General features: G+C 36.6%; 1 protein-coding gene across 2 annotated transcripts in view; it reads left to right on the top strand.

Moving 5' to 3' along the window:
- Positions 1-201: 201 nt before the first annotated feature.
- The window catches only part of WDR35 (WD repeat domain 35), a 43,932-nt gene continuing 27,875 nt past the window's right edge, over positions 202-16,258 (top strand). Inside the window, exons 1-12 of one of the 2 annotated variants that reach the window (XM_050316582.1) lie at positions 202-342; positions 892-1,009; positions 1,786-1,857; positions 3,656-3,748; positions 5,150-5,278; positions 5,498-5,631; positions 7,199-7,364; positions 7,462-7,601; positions 9,652-9,777; positions 12,942-13,127; positions 13,694-13,726; positions 15,754-15,814. In XM_050316582.1, coding sequence (XP_050172539.1) covers positions 319-342; positions 892-1,009; positions 1,786-1,857; positions 3,656-3,748; positions 5,150-5,278; positions 5,498-5,631; positions 7,199-7,364; positions 7,462-7,601; positions 9,652-9,777; positions 12,942-13,127; positions 13,694-13,726; positions 15,754-15,814 — 1,282 coding nt within the window. In that variant the 5' untranslated portion in view covers positions 202-318. The remainder of the gene's footprint in view (positions 343-891; positions 1,010-1,785; positions 1,858-3,655; positions 3,749-5,149; positions 5,279-5,497; positions 5,632-7,198; positions 7,365-7,461; positions 7,602-9,651; positions 9,778-12,941; positions 13,128-13,693; positions 13,727-15,753; positions 15,815-16,258) is intronic. The other variant, XM_050316583.1, reaches the window with a different exon arrangement.

Raw genomic sequence — 16,258 nt, 5'->3', positions numbered from 1 at the left:
GATTTTCCTTCATGTAGAAGCAGAGTGACCTTTATTGACGCATAACCAAGCCGAGTACTCCCGTCAACACCTGTACCGGGCAGTGACCCCCAGCTCAACCCCACAGCTCGGCCGCCCCAGCCCCTCACGGCTCCCCCGGTCCCTCTCGGCCCCGCCCCGCAGGGTCCCGTTCGCGGCGCCGGGGCGGGCACAGCCCGGCAATGGCGCCCGTCCGCTCCCCTCCGGAAGCGGCGCCATTTCCGCGCCCGTTGCCAGGGAGACGCGGCGGCTTCGCTGCCGTGAGGGGCGGCCCGGGCCCGCTCCCTTTGCTCCGCCGGGATGTTCATCTACCTGTGCAAGAAGGTGCTTCTGGGGTACGGGGGTTACGCGGGGCGCGGACGGCTCTGGGGGAGAGGGAGATTCCCGCTCCCCGCCTCACCCGGGAGCTCCCCGGAACGGGAGCGCGGAGCACTGAGGGACCCGCGGGGTCTCTCCCGCTTCGGGCCGTCTGGTCCCGGTGCGGCGCTTCCCAGAGCGCTGCCCTGCTCTGTCCCCCCGGCTCCCTCGGCCTGGGACTGGGGCGTGGGGTTTGGTCTCCAGTGTTCCATCTGCTCCCCCGGGAGGCTTTGGACACGGCTGGAGACCAAAGCCCTGTGCTCTGTGTGACCCCCCTCTCCCGTTGTGTCAGCACACCCTTGAAGGTGTCCTGATATTGTTATTTGCTGTTATATATTGTTCGACTGCTCGAGTGTGGCACAGCTCTTCGGTCTCTTTTTGCGTGTGCTGCTCTGTTGATAGAAATAAATTTGTCTCACGTGCTATCGTAGGTGTATTTGAGGTGGTCAAGTAGAGTATGTGAAATAAAACGTGACTCGTGCAACTGTGTAGAGATACAAAGGACTTCTTTTTCAGATTGCAATTCCCGGTAATGTTCGCCTAAAATGTATTTCCTGGAATAAGAACCAAGGTTTCATAGCGTGTGGTGGAGAGGATGGATTGCTGAAAGTTCTAAAATTAGAAACACAAACAGGTAAATTAGGGGTTTTAATTTTTTTTTTAAATTTTTTTTTAAAGAACAACACCCATCACACTTTAGAAAGCATAACTTCTTGCAGAGGTTACTTTTTGATCTGGCATGTGTTTTAAATCTGTACCTGGCTACTTACATATTTGCACTAACATCATATTCTTTCATTAATTTGAACACAGTTTTTCTCCAGCTGGCCTTACATGATGCATGTGTAATTTGCCTGTTATATCTGTTTTCTTCAGTGCTTCTGCTTCCTTTTTTAGGGCATATATTTCATTCTTGTTCTTTTTGTGCAGGCTTTCCCTTTATTTTGGAACTTTTTTCATGATTTCTTGATTTTTGTTTGAATGCTCTCTGTCTGCCATCTTAGTAATTTCAGGGAGAAAGCTGTGTATTTGCATTTAAATAAATATGTTCTAAAAAAAGTAAAATCTTCTTTCAAAGTTTTTGAAACCTTTTTTTGAATGTAATGAAATGTGATAGCCACAGCTGTTGTTGTGGGGGATTTTATTTATTTATTTATTTATTTATTTATTTATTTATTTATTTATTTCCCTGAAACCTGCTAGACCATAAAGCATATATCAGTTTGGATGGCAGATGTAAATAGTGAACTCATTTAGCTGATGGGCAGGAAATTTCATCCTGCAGTTACTATTTACATACTTTTAGGTGATTTATTGATTAAATAGTGATTAGAGATGCAGTTTTCATAGAGACACAGTAATATGTATGCTTTGTTAGGTTTATTTTTATATGCTTTTTGTTATTTCTAGATGAAGCAAAAATAAAGGGACTGGCAGCTCCTAGCAATGTTTCTGTGAATCAAACTCTTGAAGGTCACAGTGGTAAGTGTATTTGGGCATTTAATCTACCTTTGATTAGAATAAAAAGATAAAAGATAGAAGATGATAGAGTAATTTTGGTATAACTTTTTACTGTAAGCCTGAAATAAAGGTGAGCAGTATTCAGTAGGGTATATAACAACTTGGCTGTCAATTTTTTCCAAGTTATCTAATGAAAGACTCTCAGTCAATATTTCATGATCTGTAAGTGAATCACTGGTTGAGAATCAAACTGATGCAGCCTTCACTCGGTTCTCCTGGCTGATTTTGTATGTGTGGAGCAGAGTGCATCCTGCCCAGAAAAATCACTGCTCTGCCTGGTATGATTTCCTATTGCTTATGGATTTTGCAAGTTTAAGTCTGAACTTTGACATGACGGCCTGACTTGTATTTTGTATTACCTCAGTTTTGCTTTTTCCAAATTATTTGATCCCCGTTCATCATCTTGAGAAGAAAATATTGATTTCTATTTAAGTGGGTGATGCTGTTGTATGTGTTATATTACAATGGACTTTTGTTGTTGTTGCTTTTGTGTTTTTTTAAATTGTGCAGTGCTACTGGTATAGTTGTTGTCTCTGACTTCAGCAAGGCTAATCAGAAAGTGCTACTTAGTTGCGTGGGACAGGAATACGTTTTTAAGTATTTACATAAAAGATCGCGATATCTTTGCTGCTGTACATTTGCTCACACACTGCCTTGGTAGATGACAGATAAAGAATGCTTTATGGCAGAAAAGAGAAACTGATGGGCAGTTGATGCTGGAATTGATGAGTTAAAAAAAAAAAAAAGAAGAAAAGAACAATTTTCTGTCACACTGTATATATAAAGTTATAAATTTTGTATGATAGGGTAGAATCGGAAATGACACTAAAAGCCTTAAGCATTTTTTCTAGTGATTCATATGTGGATAAGTCCATTGGGTTTGTTTTTGTAGTGTCTGTGAGATTTGCCTATATGTTATGGTAACTTTAACTTTTCTTCTGAAGAAATCAAAATTAGTTTCAGTAAACCTTACCTCTGTATTAAATATATCTTCATTTTCCCTTTATTGATGAATTACAGAATGTGTACATGCTTAAACTGCAGTGTAGTATACAGACAAAGTTTATCCCATGGACAATGGTATATGAAAAGAATGCTAAAATCCTTACATTATTTGGAGAAATTGACTTTTTATGAGGATTTGCATTGGAAACCTGCCAAGAGTCAGGTTATTTTAGAGGCCCGGTTAAATAGGATTGGAACAAATAAATTGTGAAGAATTGATTTAGAGGATACTTTGAATGGATGTTTTCAATTCTGAAATAGATCACTGTTATCTTAAAAACCCCTGAAATTTGGGATATCTGTGATTGTGTCTGTTGATAAAGTTCATGACTGAAATACTGAAAAATGGAAAGGATACATAGAAAATGAGTGACTAACAGTAACGGCATGAAAAAGCACGATGCAACTTCATATCCAGTATGGAACTGATGAAATAAAGTTTGAAGATGATTCAAGTCAACTCAAATATTTATGAGTAGGATCCCATATGAGATTTGAGGGTCTGATGGAGTTGTGTGTGGAGTGCTCTTGGTAATTGTGGGGGAGATTTTATTTTAAAGTGCAGCACTAGTGAGGATCAAACTACTAAGAGGAAGAAAAACCCACAAATTCCTATGCTCCAATTGAGCAGAATTTTGAAAGTCAAAGTTAGCAGTGTAAATCTCTAAAAAGCTTCAGGTTGACTGAGTTGGATATGATGGTTTTTGTTAACTTACTTAAGTAATGTCAATTAAAAATTTGTATCACTTTCTAGGTTTTGTGCAGGTTGTGACATGGAATGAACAGTATCAAAAACTGACTACCAGTGATCAAAATGGCCTCATCATTGTGTGGATGCTGTACAAAGGTATTCTGCAGGATAAGCTTGAGATGGGATAATATTCCATGTTATGAGAAGTCTTTTTTTTTTTTAACCTCCCAGCAATTTTTACAATTCTTTTTCAGAGTTTTTATTTTTCAGATTGTAAAGCTCCAAATAGTTTTAAAACAATTCCTGGGTTTTTATTGTAATACTTGTCTACATTTTTTATAGTGTAGTCACATGTGAAAAGGAATTTGTCCTGCAGAGCTGCCCTGAGAGAATGTACCAGTTCTTAGCCATATGCTTGATAAACTGCTCTACATTTCTTATCTCTGTTACTTTATTCCCTTGGAAGAAAATAATATATTGTGCATGAAGTGCAGACATATTGGTAGAACTGCAAGAACTTATCAACCCTGCTTAGAGCATCAATTAAATACTTTCATAAAAACATTCTTTAGAAATGTTTAATTAAGCAGTAAATGAATATGACTAACCAGTATATTGCAGTAATAATCTTTAATTGCTCTTGACCTTTTCACACTTACATGTACTACTTTGGTGCACCTCAGTTCATTTAAAAGCTAGCAAAACTCACAGTCAAATTAACCACTTCCCAACATGTGTGGGGAAAAAAGAAAATAAAGGATTTTCTTTTTCTCTTGGGGATTTTAGTTTAATGAAAAATGGACACAAATAAAATCTCAGCTTTGCTTCTCATTTCAAGATTAATGAATATAACTCATTTAGTCTTCCTCCCTGATATATGATGGCCACTGTCACATAAATAATCTTATAGTTTAGGGAGATATTCAGTATATTACTTACTACCTATTCCTAGCACAGATGGTTATTCCCTCTGATAATGTTTCCTAGTGTATTCTTGTCAGTTCTGAAGTTACTTAAGCACAGAGCTCTTTCTCTTGGTCTTTGGCTCCCCTTTCTGATTCCTCATTTGTCAGTATTCATTTGAGAAATGAGCTGCTCACATCTGAACACTGGGTTTCACAATAATTATGTCTGTGTCTTCTGGGGGACACTGTCTTGCTAGACTTTTACTGAAAGGGCGGAACTTTCTTTCCGAAGAACAATTCTCTTCCAAAACTTATTACTTCTGTTAGCTTTTTGTTGTATATTGCATTGCAGAGTCAGATGTGACTCACTGCATCATGTTTACTTACAAACACCCTTCTTGGGTTTCTTCATTTCATTGAACACCTAATGTGATTGCTTGGGAACTTTTATAAACTGTATGATGTTTAACTTGTGTATTTTTACAACAACTTTGGGAATTCGTATGGCTAAGAAATGTCATTACCATCCCATTTGCACACCTTTTAATAAAGAGTAACTTAACTCTGATTTCAGTGATTAGTGTGTACCTTGATTCCTCTAGAGGATTATCAAATCACAAGTGTAACTCAGTTTTTCATTCACTACTAATAGGTGCTTGGTATGAAGAGATGATTAACAACAGAAATAAATCAGTTGTTCGAAGTATGAGCTGGAATGCTGATGGACAAAAGATTTGTATTGTATATGAAGATGGAGCTGTGATTGTTGGATCAGTGGATGGTAAAATTTAAGCTCTACTAATTGTTGTGCTATTACACAACTTTTGTTTGCAGTGTTATATACACAGTGGTCCTGTTTCTCTAGGTAAATACAATTAATAGTTACTTACTAATTGTTGCTTTGAATTTCTTTAGCTGTTTTAGTGTTCACATTGGTAACTTGCATCCTGTTTTTAATTTTATGGTGTATTTATTAAATACAAACAATATTCTGTTACAGGCAATCGCATTTGGGGAAAAGACTTGAAAGGTTCCCACCTGTGCCATGTGGCCTGGTCCTCTGATAGCAAAGTTTTACTCTTTGGAATGGCAAATGGAGAAGTTCACATTTATGACAATCAGGGAAATTTTATTGTAAGTTCATACTGGTATAATTAAGGTATTAGCTTCAGCAGGCATCAAAGCTTACTTCCTCTTAATTTATTTCATGTTTGTTTGTTTAGTTGGTCGACTTCAGTACTGAGAACTGGACAATGTCTTGTGTACAGAGCTTTTATTTGGGAGTTCTACAGCTTTTAATTATAATTATTTCTTTTTTTGATAGCTAAATGAATGTCACATCAACTAATGCCTTTTTGCCTTGCAATAGTTACTGAAAATGTGAAAGTGGGAATGGTCATACTAAAGAGATTAAATGAAGCTCTTCAGGACATCTGAAAATCTTTTATTTTTGAGGCTGTTTGTGATGATCGGTCAGATTTAGTATTTTTTAGCTATTATTTGTTTTTACTTTCATTATTTGGAGGAACTAATACTGGCTTAAAGAATATTAACTTCTTACAGCTTCTGCTTCTGAAAGCACTAGCTTGCTTTTAGAAATAAGCAGTATTTTATTTTCCTATTGCTCCTATTATTCATTATTACATAAGGAATGTTGCGTGCTTTAGAGAAAACCTGGTAGTGAGTGGGAGAATGAAAGGAGATAACTATAGTATATTGTTGCATTCCTACAACCTAGGTTTATTTATTTATTTATTTTTGTCTACTTACTGGGACTATTGGAATATGACTGTGACAAAATCCTAAATAGAAATAAAACACTGAATTTAAAAACAAGGTATTTGGGACCAGTTTCTTAACTTTCAGATGCTCAATATGGCAAATTTTCTCCTTTCCATTGCCTCCCTAAAAAAGTATTTGTTACTCTTCCTATTTCCTTTTCTTTAACCTCCCACTGTATCTTTCTTTCTTCCCACTGTGTGAGTCATGGTGTTTCCAACTGCTACAAATTACTGAAATTCTTTAAATAATTTGTTGTCACTTCCCCCACCATATCAACAATATGTATGGTTTTGCTCTCTCTCTTCTTTCCTCTCCTCTCTCCCACAGCTTACCTGGTATCCCTCTTTGAATTGACCCAGGAATACTGTTACCTTTCAGAGAAAGCTCTTACAGGTGTTACCAGGCATTCAGGACTAATTATTGCAAAAGTTAATTTACCTTAATTGGTGTTCTAATTTGGACACTTATTTTTTTCCACTTTTATATGTTATACAGCAGACTTATTAAGAAAAAGCTTACAAATGGTTTCTTTAAAAAAAAAAACCAACAAAACAATGTGGCCAGGAATGGTTTGAAATAATTTTTATTTTTTTCAAAGCTCCAGCAGGGTTCCATGTGTTTACATGTGTGTGTGTGTGTGTGTGGTTTTTTTAAGTTGTTGGTTTTCTTTGTTTTTAAGTTATTTTTACAAAGAATGAAGATGCCAACATTAAGGTACTTCTTTGTAGTTAAAAATATGTGTTTTCATATGTCTGATCTGGCTTTGATTATCTAAGGAAGTTTTAAAATTTTTTTCTATTTTTTAAACCTGTGAAATTCTGAGAACTTGAAAATTTTTCTCTGGACAGGAAAACAATTTTGCTTAGACATCTGTTTTTTTGCAAAGTGTATATGACTTTAATTAATCATTCTTACCTAGGTGAAAATGAAGCTGAGTTGTTTGGTGAACTTAACTGGGGCATTCAGTATTGCTGGGATACATTGGTATCACGGCACCGAAGGCTACATCGAACCCGATTGTCCTTGCCTTGCTGTCTGTTATGACAATGGAAGATGCCAGATAATGAGGAATGAGAATGACTACAGTAGGTACAAAATGTGGGGTGCGAGTTACTTGAGCTCCTCTTGACCCAAAATGTCTACTTATGTTGATATTCTTAATGTTTATTCCTTAAAAACTAGATCCTGTTTTGATTGACACTGGCATGAACGTTGTCTGTATTCAGTGGAACCCCTGTGGAAGTGTATTGGCGGTGGCAGGCTCCCTGAAAGGAACTTCTCAAGATGCCAACATTGTGCAGTTCTATACTCCCTTTGGTGAGGTAAAAATATTTGATATACTCAAATAGTGTAAATGTTTTGGTTGGTTTTTTTTTTAATCTTAGTAGGTCCTGTCTATATGGTCATTACTGGTGGAATTTGGATGCCAAAATGCAGGTGTTTAGTGTGTTCAACATGCTCTCTTTTCTGGGCTATCCATGTGAATCTGGAAAGAGGACACAGGACCAATTGCCCTTTTAGAACAGCAACATAATGGCCAGCACGAAAATCCAAGTGCATCTTGTAAAACACTAAATGATGGGATATGTGCAGTGTCTGACTTGGAACACCTGAGTCAGATACCAGAGCTCAGACTGTAGACAGTAAGTGATTTGGAGCTGAGGCAGCAGTCAAGATATCAACATCTGTGTATCAAATCTAGAGGTACTTGCCTTTTTACACTGGCTGTGTACAAGACCTGGACATCTCTAGGTTAGGGGGTTAAAACATGGCAGTGGAAGATCCCCTCTATTTGAGAAATGGCATCCGGTGTCAGTAAAAGCAATGGCTCAGAAACCTCACAAAAGTTAAACTGTTTCTAATCTTCTTCATTTGGCTGTTAGGGATATTGTTTTGTAAGTGTTTTTTGTACATCCTGTCTTTTTTATAGTATGTTAAATGTTCGATAGTTGAGAGACAATTTTCCAATATATTTTTTTTATGGTGCTATTTTTGCCTTACCGGGTAATTTCGGGTAATTTCCCATTCCCTCCTGGGAATATATCTGGAAATCAGTAAGTTGGTGTTATTTATGAGTGTGAGGAAGGTTGTCCCTTGTACAGAGGAAGTATTGGCCAGCTCTGAGCTGTGCTATGAAAGGGGTTAAGATCCAACATCATCTGTAGGGGTTTCCTTAGCTGACAGTATTTAAAGGAACCAAAGATTTTGGCAATAATGTTACATCTCTAGTTGCTCATATCCTTTAGATTAACTGAAACTGGTGTTCCAGATTTTGTATTTAGTGTATAGAAGTAAATTCTTTAGGTTTTAGAATGGTTTTGTTCTAGTTCTGATACTTAGATATGAACTTAACTTTTTGGAAGATGGTATTTTCTGTGAATAATGTGTGACCAGTATTCTGACTTGGTATTTGCATCTGGTCAGAGGCACAAAATGGGTACTGAACTGTGTACGTTCATTGATAGCAGTTTCTATAGGCCCAAAGTTTTGCCCTCAAAAGGAAAGTTAAATTTGAACATGTGTCAGTATTCCAGTCAGTAAAATTTTATATTTATTTAAAGACTAAGATTATTCAAAATCTTACAGTAAACAGTAGATTAGTGTATCCTTTATTACATTCATCTACATTATTTGCAAACAAAAGATACTCACAAAGAAGTGCTCTGTGGGACTAAGGTTATTGTTTTTGAAAACATTATTTTTTTCCCAGTTGCTTCCTTCATTCAACTTCACATTCTTCAACAAAGTAAAGATCTTAAAAAAAGATGGAATGTGTAATAACTGCCTTTCTAAGACTCTTTGAAAAGAAATAAAGAGGAAAACATCCATTGCCTCACTTCAAATTGTGTAGCCATGCAGCTAATTCATTATATGCTCTTGACATAGATTAGTAATATGTTTTTATTTGCTTAAACTATCAGCTGTAGTTTAGGGTGTTGTGCAGCAACTGACTAATACACTTCCAGCATGAATGAAACTTCTCAGGCATGTCAGGATTGGTACTATTGTTGTGTTTGTTTTAGTTGTGACTGAAATGACAAAGGTGATTCAAATTACCAGCTGAACGTTTATACTGCCATTCTCCATCTATTCTTTATCTTTGTAAGCTTGAGCTGTCATTGAGTCCTGCTTTTTCTTTCTCTCCGAAAAAAAACCAAACACCAAACCTGAAGCAAAAGAACACTTTATGGTATTGCATGTTAAATATCTCCCTCATTGTTTGCATATGTGTTGCAATTTGAGAGTCATTATGAGGTCTTGTTTAAGAAGATGTGGGTTTTTTCATCCACTATCACAACTGTTGTTTATCTATTTTAAAAAGGTTTTCCCACGATAAATTCAGATTCTTTTTCTTTCCTTGTTTTAACCAAGCATTTACATACACTGAAGGTTCCTGGCAAACAAATATCCTCCTTGTCTTGGGAGGGAGGTGGACTGAAAATTGCACTGGCTGTCGATTATTACATATATTTTGCAAACATCCGTCCGCACTACAAGGTATGTAGTAACGTGATGCTTAATTGTATCAATAAGTTTCCTGTTATTTCTTTTCCTTCTGAACAGGTTGATAGAGTAGTTTGGTCTAATATATGTCTATCAGTGCTTAACTTATGATTACTGCTTGACTAACACTACTGACTTGAAGTGTTAGTGGAGTCTGAGTGTCTGTCTTGCCGATGGAATGACTTTGTCATTGCTTTTACAATGAATTTTTGATTTTATTTTCATAATGAGGAAATGTATGCATTGTTAATACTAACAGAATTGGGCACAATTCTAAGCTTGGTAGTAGTTGAGGCTGTCATGTAGGTAAGGCTCCGGCGTTTTCATTGCTGTGTAGTCAACCAAAGTGGGCTAAGGAACACAACGGGAATTATTTGAGCCATACTTTTACTGTCATTTTTTCTGGTGGTGAATTATTAGTTTGAACCAGGAGAGTTGTGTATAAACATGGACAGTAAAAATGAATATAACCTGATAGACTTACTTCCTACTTATATTTCAATTCCCAGTATACTTTTTAGAAGTGTGTATTCACAGCTAATTCTAAATAATGTTTTTAGCTTGACTATCAGCTGGGTTTTTTCATTTGTGTAGGTTGTTTGTTTTGTTTTTTTACCTCCCAAGAGATAGGACTATTTCACTTAAATTTACAGTTTAACAAAAAATAGCAATTACTTTCCAGAATGCAATATTGTGTATTTTTTTCCCCCCCAGCACAGCATATGTTCTTTAATAATCAGTGTATAACCACTGTGATTAAAGAGAGAGAATGCAATGTGAGGAACATACTGCAGATATATTGAAATGTATTGTTCCACTTGGTTGTGAAAAACCAGTGGTCAGGGAGTTATAAACACAAATCTTCTAGGAAACAATCTCAGATAGTTTGTTGTAAATCTGCTGGAAAAGACTTTGGAAATTTGAGCTGGAAATTAGTCTTGCAGGAAATGCTACCTAATGTTTATTTTGGGAAATATGTAACAGCTGGAACACAGGCCTGTTGCTTCTTCTCAAACTCATCAGTATCTGTAAGACTATGTGTATTTCAGGATCTGGCACAGTTTGCAAATTAATATTTTGAAACATGCAGTTTTAGAAACTGCATGTGTAAGCTTTTTTCACCCCCTTTCACTTGAAGTGGAAAAAGATGTGTTCAAATTATTTTATTTCTGCAGCAAATAAACTCTCAATGTGTTGGTAGTGTACTCAGTTTCAATGTTAAATATTTTTATTGATGAATGATACATGTTTTCCTTCAATAAATAATACATATTACTTCTGCTGTGTTCTGATCATATCAGTAACTCCCTTTAGGAAGTGGATATTCTAAAAGGTGGCAGTCATTAAATGGGAGTGATTCAAAGCTATTATTAATTTAGGCTGGATTGGAATTAATGACCTGGAGATGAAGTGCTGGTATCACATTACCTCTCCACTGAATACTCTGGTTTCTTTTATTTTTTTTCTTTTACACGAGTGTAATAAGAGAAAGGGGGTTCTAAATTATTATGACAGTAAAAGTTATGAATTGAGCTGATCTTTTTTTAAACTATTCATGGTTTACATACCATGACTTAGAGTCTATAATTGTAGTTACATTTCTCCTGGTGTGTATTACCTTGTAGAAATCTATATTCCACCATGAAGAAATGTCATTATTCAGCATTCTGGGGTCCTTTGCCACTTCTTGAAATCAGTTTTATGTTTGACAAACATGATTTACAGTTTACTGACTTTTTACTTCATAACTTACTCCTTTCATATACATTTAGCATGTTCAAAATAGCATAAGTTCCAGTTTGCATCTCTGGGAAGGACTCTGTGCATATTGCGTTTGGTTATCAAAAACTGCTTTTACTCCAGTCCTTTTACTTTTTTTTCCTGTATCCAAAATGAGCTTGATTTTATTAAAAATCCAACTGATATCCAGCTGTTAAGATCAAGTGAGTTGTATCAGCTGGGTAATTTTCACTTACAGACCTGTTGCTTCTCAGAAATATAATAGTAAAGGAGTTAAAAACATGATGACTGTCCAGTGTGTTATATTTATCCATGTCCACCTAATCCCATTATTCACTTGCTTATTTACATCTCTACCTTGTGTGAAAGCTAAGTTTACTGATTTGTGATTCCTAGAATCATAAGGCTTTCTGCATCTGCCCACTCCTGTTCCTCTGGCTCTATTCCAAAACATTGTGTTTGGATTCCCATAGAATTCAACTCTGCTTGACTGAAAACCTTTGGGCTCTGACAATTTATTGCCATTCAGTTTAGAGATCTGTTCTAGAAGTTCTTCTGCTGATGCTTTAGTTTATTGTCTCAGTTTCATTTCCTGTGGAGTGTGGGAACCCCTCTGGCCAGCACTCCAACAAGCCTTCTCCTCTCCCTCTCCTCCCCTCCCGTCTCTCATAGATGCTGATGCAGAGAAGTCTATTAGTTTTTCTACAATAGCATAATCATCTTTAAGTGGTTTGTTTTATATCTGGTTTATTTGACATCTTCACCTCCTTTCTCAGATATTTTCTGATTCTGCTGTATTAGAAAATTCTATAGTTTAAATCAGTTGAAGGCAATAAAATGCATCTTTCTTTGTATATTCCATTTCTTTTGCCTTTTTGCCCTTTCTCCTACTTGTTACATGGATAATTATATTTTTCTGGGCGAAAGGGAGGGTTTTTCTCATGTTACTAATAGGAAAGAGGTGATGTGAGTTATTACAGTGCTCTCATATAATTGCTTAGTTTTGTCTGCTTTAGGAATTGCACTGTTTGAGGTGTTTATTATGTTTCCCTTGGGAAATGAACTTTGGATTTCTAAATCAGTAGTCATAGAGCGAGCACATTCATGGCCAAAACTAGCATCACAGTGGGTATTTCTGTGTACCTGCTGAAGGAAGAAACACGGGGAAGTGAGATCTTGTCATGTTTTGACGTTGATCCTCCAGTTTTGAGGTTACTCAGTGTGATGGGGAGGCTTCTTCTGCCAGCTTAATATTATCCCAATAACTTATTACTGGAGCTGTGTTGACCTGGCAGGTAAAAAGTATTGAATGCTGCTGATGTACATGAAATAAACCCTTTCTGTCTTAGCTGTGAACAATTTATTATTGAACTCTCATAATTTCTGATAGGTTTTATCCAAATTGTCTTTCCTGGCAGTGGGGTTACTGCTCCAACACAGTTGTTTATGCCTATACCCGACCTGATCGCCCGGAATGCTGTGTAGTCTTTTGGGACACAAAAAACAATGAGAAGTATGTAAAATATGTCAAGAGCCTTCTTTCCATAACAACTTATGGAGACTTCTGTGTTTTAGCGACTAAAGCAGATGAAAATCAACCTCAGGTAAAGCCTGTCTTTTAATTTTCAATTGAAATGCTCTGTTCCACATATCAGTTCTTTACAGCCAGAATAAGATGAAATGGAAAAGTCTAAATCTGTCTTAGAGTTGTCAGTTGTCATTTGACAGAATGGCACTTGAATGGGCTCAGTGTTTAAAAACAAAGAACCCCAACAAACAACAAAGTAACTGATTAACTGCCTCTACAGTTTAACTCCTTGTAGCCATTAGCAACATAATAAAACTGCAGACTTCCAGATTAATGTTTCTTCACAAATATTTAGAACAGTTCTCCAGAGACAAGCTAAAAGCAGGAGAGCATCGGAATGGTCATGAATATTTCATCAGTCAGAAATGGAAAAAAAGGGCAATTTCTTAGGTGATACAAATTACATGTTACTACAAACTGTTCTGTTTATTAATTTATTTTATATGTACTGACAAATGATATGATAAATGTATCCTTTGGCTAATGAATGTTCATTTAGTGTCATGCTAACTGCTAAATGATTTTTCTTACTGCAATTACTTCTGAATTATTTTCTATGTCACTTGTATATTGCTTACAAAGGAGGAGAATGAGACAGAGTCATTTGGTGCAATGGTAAAAAAAACACCAATCATGCTTTAATGCTGCTTTGCTTGATTGTGCAATAAATGGTGTACTGTCATATGGACTGAAAATATACATGGCAAAAAACATTTGGTGAAGTTGAGTGCAATATAATGAGTTTTTTCTGGATTGTATTTTAAAAATAGGAAACAAACAGTGGAGGGACTTAGTGTAACTTTCTTGAGCATAAATAAGAGATTTAATTTTAGCATCTGAAAATTACAGATAATAAGGATCTTTCAGTTTCTTGAAATGGCTCCAGTATAATTATTAACACCATGAGGGGCCAGCTTTTAGGAAGTGAAGTGCACAAGTTTAATGGTAGCAGTTCATTGGAGTTGCTTTCTGAAAAACGGATTTGTTTTACAAGAGATTTTGGTCATTAGGATTGTGATTTCAAAATGGCAGAATATGCAGCAATAGTTGATGGGGCCATAACCCTAATTTCAGCAGGCCCTTTTTAAAGGTATTGCAAGTGGATTGTGAGTGTCAGTAAGTTAGGAAGAACTTAATGTTGATATCCATAGTAAGGCTGGATAAATCAGAGTGCTAACTCCCTGCCCCTGGCACTGCTCTGTGTAGGTTGTACAGCCTCTGTCTTGGATACTGTTACTCCCATCACCCCTTGTCAGGCTCTGATCTACTGACCTGGAGTCTTGTAGATAACTAAAGAGGGTATAATATAAACATGATGGAAATAAAAAAGCCCAGTGTGGTTTCCTACAGAGGTGAAGGCTCAACATATTTTTTTCAGGAAAAGAGAAATTTGAGTATGCTGGTGTAAAGTTTAACTCATGAACAAAGAAATAAAAATACTATCTTTGTGAGGTGCTTATTGATGGCAGAACCAGAAAAAATAAATTTTTTTCATGAAAAGAAATCCTTGTTCAGATCTTTTTCTTCAAAAGAGTAAAGTTCATATAGCAGCTGAAAAGCTATACTGAGCTGTTCTCATGTGATTAATAAGCTGTCAGTCTGTCATTTTAGAGGGGTAAGCTTCACAGTTGCTCTGGTCTGCTACCACAATCACAGGAATTGTTCAGGAGGTCAAAGAGCTATAAAAAACTAATTATCTTTCATTTCCTGGAGAGTCAGGGTATCAGCTCTTAGGTAATTCAAGTTTTGGTAGCCTAGTATATTTTATTTATTTTTATTTTATTTTAAGTCTAAAGATTTGACAGTAAAAATTGCTCCTTAATGTCCACAGTTGTCATTTAAGACATTTTCCTATACAATCACTATTTTAGGCTATTTTATCCTTAATTTAGGTCTGGAGAAGTAAATACATCTGCTACAACAATGAAGCATTGATGTCTAGTCAATTTTTATTTATTTGTACCTTCCTGAATTTAACAGCCCAATCTGAGGTTCCTGTGCTATCAGAACCTTCCCCAGCAGGATTACAAGGAAGGCAAAACTAACAAAACTCACCAGTTTTGTAGCACCTGTGATACTGCAGGGCAAAGGGACAGCCTTGTCACATTCTCCCCACACTGTCACATACCTCCCCACACTCCTTGCTTAGAGGTTCAAGGAGATGGAGGTCTGTGAAGGATAGAACAAAGGCCCTCCTAACTTGTGGGAGTTTTTAGGTTATGTTTTGCATGGACAGCTGATGAGAGTCGCTGTTGGACCATGCTCGTAGATAATGGCAGTGCAGTGAGTGCCTCACACACAGCAGGTGACACACTGGCTCTCTTGCCCATATCTTGTCTGTGGACTGTGCTGGTGGTACATCCTACCTGTTGTATTTTGTCTGGTAGATTTGCTCCTTTGCTTAAAACAGCTGTTTTGTGCTTGTTCTTCATTTACAGTGCTAATTGGCAAATAACTCATTACTCTCATGCTTATGCTGCTTTATATTTACTGCAGTCATGGTCCCTCTGTTTTCTGTTGCTGATCAGCATTAAACCGTGTGACATGTGGGTTATGAGATGCACCTTCACAGAAAACCTTGTGCAGATTACTAATTTAGAAAAAATATGGCAGTAATGACCCTTGCTTTTGTTTCCATACAGTATGTGCTGGTTCTCTGCAATTCTATTGGCACACCCTTGGACCCAAAATATATTGATATTGGTAAGCAACTGGCAATAGTCTTATTCTGTTGGCTTTTTTTCTAGTCTTTTTAGTTAATTTCTTGTACAAGTCTCTTTTTCAATGATATAATCACTGTGTGTTAACACCCCTTGCATCCAAATGGTGTGACCTTCTGTTCTATATGTAGTTGTACCTATGATTTTATATTGGCTTCTCCCTTCTAGTTGGAATCTCTCTAAGTAAAATAAACACGTAATCAGAAGTTCCCATGTTGTGAACTGTAATTTTTGTTGGAAATAACCTCTTAATTACTCTGTTAATAAAAACAGTGGCTTATAAAACTAGTCATATTCCTTGTAAAATTGGCTACACTTAAAAAATTGTTACTTTTCCTTTTTTTTTTAATGGATGTTTCTGGTGATTCCAATTTTTCTTTCACAACAGTGTAATTCAACTCCTTTTTAGGAAAAGGTACTTTGAAGA

The sequence above is a fragment of the Myiozetetes cayanensis genome, unplaced genomic scaffold (assembly GCF_022539395.1).
Source record: "Myiozetetes cayanensis isolate MyiCay16 unplaced genomic scaffold, myiCay2020 scf2-11, whole genome shotgun sequence".
Classification (NCBI taxonomy): Eukaryota; Metazoa; Chordata; class Aves; order Passeriformes; family Tyrannidae; genus Myiozetetes; species Myiozetetes cayanensis.
The sequence above is the reverse complement of the archived record's forward strand: the minus strand, read 5'-3'. Positions and strand labels throughout refer to the sequence as shown.